At 43.2% G+C, this 6,000-nt stretch overlaps 1 protein-coding gene across 1 annotated transcript in view; it reads right to left on the bottom strand.

Annotated features, from left to right (window-relative positions):
- The window catches only part of dnah5 (dynein, axonemal, heavy chain 5), a 149,846-nt gene that overhangs the window by 23,355 nt on the left and 120,491 nt on the right, over positions 1–6,000 (bottom strand). The window contains exons 74-78 of the mRNA XM_079504311.1: positions 5,786–5,890; positions 4,804–4,942; positions 4,374–4,488; positions 2,547–2,737; positions 34–155 (exon numbers count right to left, since the gene is read on the bottom strand). Of these exons, the coding sequence (XP_079360437.1) occupies positions 34–155; positions 2,547–2,737; positions 4,374–4,488; positions 4,804–4,942; positions 5,786–5,890 (672 nt within the window). The remainder of the gene's footprint in view (positions 1–33; positions 156–2,546; positions 2,738–4,373; positions 4,489–4,803; positions 4,943–5,785; positions 5,891–6,000) is intronic.

Genomic DNA, 6,000 nt, shown 5'->3' with positions numbered 1-6,000 from the left:
TGCGTGTTGTTTGTGTGTGTCTGCTTTATTCACCTGGTCCAATATATCGGAGAACTGCCAGAGCTTGCTGAGTTCAACCAGGTTGAGCCAAGTCATGTCCAGGATCCATTTAGCTGGCTTCTGGGGGCAAGCCTTCAGGTCCAAAGAAGCACCTCCTGGATACAGCAGTGCACACGCACACACACACGCACACGCACACACACACACACACACACACACACACACACACACACACACACACACACACACACACACCACCAGTGACAGTGTGGTTAGGGTATTTTCATCTATGGTATTGGATCTCTTTGATACTATAATATCTAACAAGCTGTGCTAATGACCAAACAAAGCTTAATAAAAAATGTGTCTTAAAGTTCATTCTATTCAATGCTCAGAATGTATTTCTTTATGCACCAAATAGTCCCATATGCAATGTTTTGTCTCTGCACTTAGTCTGGCTTGACAGATGGTGAAGCATGTGTGCTTGCCTTGTAGTAGCCTGTGGTCTTGCCAGTTGCTTTGGCTTTTATTCCCATAGAGCACTTTGCGGCTACGCTTCAGTGAACTTCAGCCAATACGCTCAAAATTCAATTGAACCTTGAGTAAATTCACTCTCCTTTATCTAAATAATACACATCATATGACTTGCTGGGGGTGAAGAGAAGGAAACATCTATACCGTAGTTTGTTATAGTTCTAAAATATTTTGGAAAATGCTACACTAATGTGTAATGAGTGAACTGAGGTGCACATGCTTGCTCATGCACACTGCAGGGCTGTAGTGGTCAGGAGGTCATATGACGTAAATCTTGTCTCCACACGTCTCATATTTGCCATTGACAATGAAAGGAGAAATTAGGTCGAATGTCCGCCAAATATGATGTAAATTTGTACGATGACAAGTCCTAGAGCTACTCGAGCTATACCTGTAGCTTCATTTTGTCCGGATGCGGCTGCACCCCACGTCTGACACAGCCCTGGTTAGACAACCCGGCCTGGCAGAGATCTGTGCTCAGAGGAGCACACTTTTCTATCTGGCCCCGTAATGTGCTGTCCAAACGTTGGAAAACTATTTTATGCTCATTCACATAATTAGAGCAATATTGGCTGCGATAAGAAGGCAATATGGCCAATAAGGGTCAGGCAATAAGAAAAATCACACCCATGTGAAGTGAGGGGCTCTCTTATCGTACATCATCATACATCATCTCATTCCAGCCAATCAGAATTTGCGTCCTCACCTTCGTCTTCAATGTTTGTGTCACGCAATGTTTAAACACTCAAAATTGTCCATTCATTGTCAATGGCATTTAATGTTTGTGTAGGACAAAGTTTGTGTTTGCACATACACCTAAAGCTGGACATAGCCTCAAAAATCACACCCGTGTGAACTGAGCAGTACAGGCTGCCCAACAACACTGTCTGGCTGCAGTTATACGTAGTTATAGTGCTCTGTGTGAATGGCCCTTTAGGCTACTAAACGGTGCCACTTTAGGTCACCCAGTGGTATTGCAGCTGTTCGTACCACAGACAGACAGACAGACAGACAGACAGACAGACAGACAGACAGACAGACACACACACACAGACCTCTCTAGATGGCTCGTCCCCTAGGAGCCACACCATAATAGACAGATAGACAGACAGACACACAGACCCTCTCCTAGATGGCTCGTCCCCTAGGAGCCACACCATAATAGACAGATAGACAGACAGACAGACACACAGACCGTCTCCTAGATGGCTCGTCCCCTAGGAGCCACACCATAATAGACAGATAGACAGACAGACACACAGACCCTCTCCTAGATGGCTCGTCCCCTAGGAGCCACACCATAATAGACAGATAGACAGACAGACACACAGACCGTCTCCTAGATGGCTCGTCCCCTAGGAGCCACACCATAATAGACAGATAGACAGACAGACACACAGACCCTCTCCTAGATGGCTCGTCCCCTAGGAGCCACACCATAATAGACAGATAGACAGACAGACACACAGACCGTCTCCTAGATGGCTCGTCCCCTAGGAGCCACACCATAATATAATCAAATGGTTTCAGAGAATAATACTGTTATGTATGAGGTTGAGTGAGACAGATATTAACGACATGAACCTTAGCGTCCCTATTCTGGGTGTGTCATAAAAGGAGCTCATTTACCAAAAAGCTCCTTGTCCCAGCTTGTAGATATGATATTTTAGTGATTAGGTGGACAGGGGAGCCAGCGACAGACGGCTGACCCTGGTTAATGTACTACATAGGTTATACCGGTAAGTCACTCTTTCTCAACGTCGGACCACCAGGGCTGAAAAATGTAGCCCTATGGATTTGTAACTAGTTTAGCCCACAAATAATGTATCAAATGGGATCCCTCCTCGCCTTTTGATTGCATATCAAACATGGGGGGCGGGGACTTTGAAATTAAATAGGTTGAGAACCACTGGTTTAAGTGCTTAAGAAAAAAAAGGAAAAGAAAAAGAAGACAATGTCAGACATGGAACAGAAAGGGATATCAAGGGACAATAGAGCCATTGACCTCTGACCTTTAATGAGTGTGAGGAACTCCTCATGCTTGACTCTGTTGCTCTGCATGTCGATCTTTAAGGTCAGCAGCAGGGTGAAGAGGAACTTGTGCTCCTCGTAGAGACCCCGCGCCGCATACTTATGCACTTCAAAGGTCATGAACTCGATGATGTTGCCGATGCGCTTGCTAGTAATTGGGCTCTTGCAGGATCTGTTTGGAATGGAACGACAGTACACATCACGGTTAATTGGCACACTCATTAAAAGTGCTTTAAGCTCGAGTCATACTCAAAAATAGCCGACCTACAAGCTCACAACATTGAATGGATGAATTATGCAAAAGCCATACAACACAGGATACGACACACACAGCATGAGATCACCACCTAATCTGGTGCAATGCCAGCATGACACAGCATGCCATCACATCTATATTAAATACAGAACTGGCGAGAACAGCAGATATGTAAATAAGCAGATATGTACAGTATATGTATTCAAATAGAGAAAGTATCTATTATTACCATTGCATAGAAGCTCCTTAATAGCACAGAGACACTGAAACGTTGTACAGTCAATCATATCTCTGCAGCTGGAGGATTTCAGTGTTAACCATTTGACATCGATGACTTAAAGGTGGCCTTACACTAGCCGATTCTTTTCAATCTGAAATCTGATAGCACCACACACTACAGGATAATCGGGCCCGATTATTTTATGCAGCACACACTACACGGTTTTAAAACTCGGGCGCAGCGCACCCAAGGATTCTCGGCCCCGAGGGAGTGGAGAGGAGAGGGGGAGAGGGGAGGGGAGGAGGAGAGGAGAGGGGACGAGGAGAGGAGAGGGGGGTTGCAGGGGCAGAGCAAATATCAAACATTCTTGATGTTGATCGGGCCGATCCCGATCGCACTGTGAGCGGCCCCGAGCAGATCGGAGGGATTACGATTGGATCTTTTATACACTCACACTAGACGATAGTTTATGCCCGAGAATCGCTCCCGATTGAGTCGGGCACCCCCCGAGCGTCAAAAATGCCCCATTATCGGCTAGTGTACGGCCACCTTTAAGCAACTATTCACCCCAAAACCAACACCTAAGCTAACCTGTATTACAATACATGGCATGTATCACTTCCTTTCAACCATTTAAAGTAGGGTACTGGCCAAAGTGAGATTGCTGATCACAATCAACCAATCAGTACTTGGCAGCATGTAAATGTACAACTCTCTGCTAAAGTTAAAAACAACAAGAGACACCAAAAGCTCTAAAGCTTCACATGTTTCCATTATTTCCAAAGAAAAGTTATAATTCTGCGAAATTTTGCCTCATGCACCTTTTCTACTCTCATATGCATACAGTGGAAACTGCTAGATAAGTATACTGTAAATGCAAAGGACATACTGTACTGTATCACTATACAATCTGCACCCCAGGAATTGTATGTATTTGTATATTGGTTATATAAAATATTATATTTGGAGTGGACCAAGTCCACCACGTCAGTGGATGACATATGGGTCTTGCATAACAGTGTATACAACCACATGGTAAAACATATGGGTCTTGCATAACAGTGTATACAACCACATGGTAAAACACATGTGTGGAACCTCTAGAGTGTATTCTGCTTATACTTCTGCTCGCAAGCTACGCGTCATTTGTGGCAACAAGAGTAAAAGGCCAGGCAATGTTTCACAAAATTACGTGATGTGTGATTGCTACATATCTGTGCGGCTTGTCCTTAAATTTATTTCCAAACACTGGGAGAGTAACATGCAGGTGAGAGATGCCATGTTGCAGGTGCTCATGAGCCTACGAATTAACAATTAAACAAATTCCCTTACCTGGCGAGAGAAAGATCAAAGAGTCCCAGGAACTGTCTTAGAGATGTTTGATACATGACATTCACCATGCTCATCTCTGTGATCAGAAAGTAGAGGATACTGCCCCTGGTGGCCACTAGGAAACAAAGACACATATTTTGGTCACCTTAGATGTTTTGTTTAATGTCTAAGTGAAAAGAAGTTAACACAATACTTGCATGTTACAGACTCAAACATGAATATCAAACATTTAGATTTTCAGCGTAGCTAAACAGATTAACATCAGCAAGCCTGGTGTCGCCAGGCTTGAGTGCCAGCAAATTGGTGTCACCAATGGAACCAATCAGGGGGGAAAAAAGATAGATGCACAGGTGTTTGGCTTGCCAATTGTTTGTTAAAAGAATCGGATCCCCCCAAACGCTTTTATTATTCTATCCTTGATCATGTCTACCTGGGCGGTACTCCTCTCTGGCAGCGTTGATCTGGATCTCAGTCTCTGCAGCGATCTGCAGCTTCTGGTTGACCTCTTCAGCTGTGCGCTTGGTGTTGCCAAGGACAATAATCAGACTCTCATCATCCACTAGTGATCCCTGGACAAGAAGAATTTAGGAAAAAAACGAAAATGTAACCACATATAGGCTCTGTCCTGACAGCGCATCGCGTGTTCGAGTCCCGTTCATGACGACCTTTGCTGCATGTCTCTCCCCGTCTCTCTCTCCCTATTTCCTGTCATTCTTCACTTGTATCTATCAATAAAGGCAGAAAAGCCTAAAACAAATCTTTAAAAAAAAGTATATATTTTTTTAAATAATAATAAGCAAACATTCTGCAAAAATAGGTGAACATTCAGTGAGCGAAGATAGTCAATCTACAAGCTCAACCTTAAGTGAAACTATGTATTTTATATATTTTGAATCAAGTCACTGAAACTAGCTCCAGTCTCCAGTAAATGTTACAGATATAATCCATTTCATACGTCTGTCTTGAGAAGCTTCTAAAAGCAAAGGCATACTGTTAGGTTACAGAAATTAAAATACAGCTTTTAACAAACTGTAAACTGAAATGGAGAAATGATCTATGTTGTCCTGATGCTATGCAACGCATGTCTCAGTTGTACAGTATATTATTGGTGTCTAACATGACCTTTAGATCATTGGTTCTCAAAGTGGGGTGGGGTCCACAGCCAAATTAGTTAATATAACTCATACTTTAGCTATTAAAACATATACAAGCTCATATGGCATCGCTTCATGACGCCCTAGAGCTTGTAGATCTTTTTAAGCGAACATTTTAACCTAAATCTTTGCTGGAGGTCACTGGACCTTGGCACAAACATTTTTTAAATGATGGCGGGTCCGCAGCCAAATACATATTTTGGATGTCCTTGACATGAAAACGTTTGAGAACCAGCTGCTTTAGATACAATTGCTTGCCTGTGTGCTTGTAAGTCGATACAGCAGGTTGTCCTCCAGTTCCTTCATCTTTCTCTTGTTAGCTGTCACATCTTCCAGGAGGTCTGTCCTCTCCTTCTCTAGCTCCTGAGGTCAGATACAGATAGGCACATCAATAGTATACAATAGAACACAATAGTACTCAGAGATTTCACACAAAAAAGGTAAATACACTCTCAGGTTTAAATTACTGCTCT

The sequence above is a fragment of the Electrona antarctica genome (assembly GCF_951216825.1).
Source record: "Electrona antarctica genome assembly, chromosome: 6".
Lineage (NCBI taxonomy): Eukaryota > Metazoa > Chordata > Actinopteri > Myctophiformes > Myctophidae > Electrona > Electrona antarctica.
This window is presented reverse-complemented; position numbering and strand designations above follow the sequence as displayed.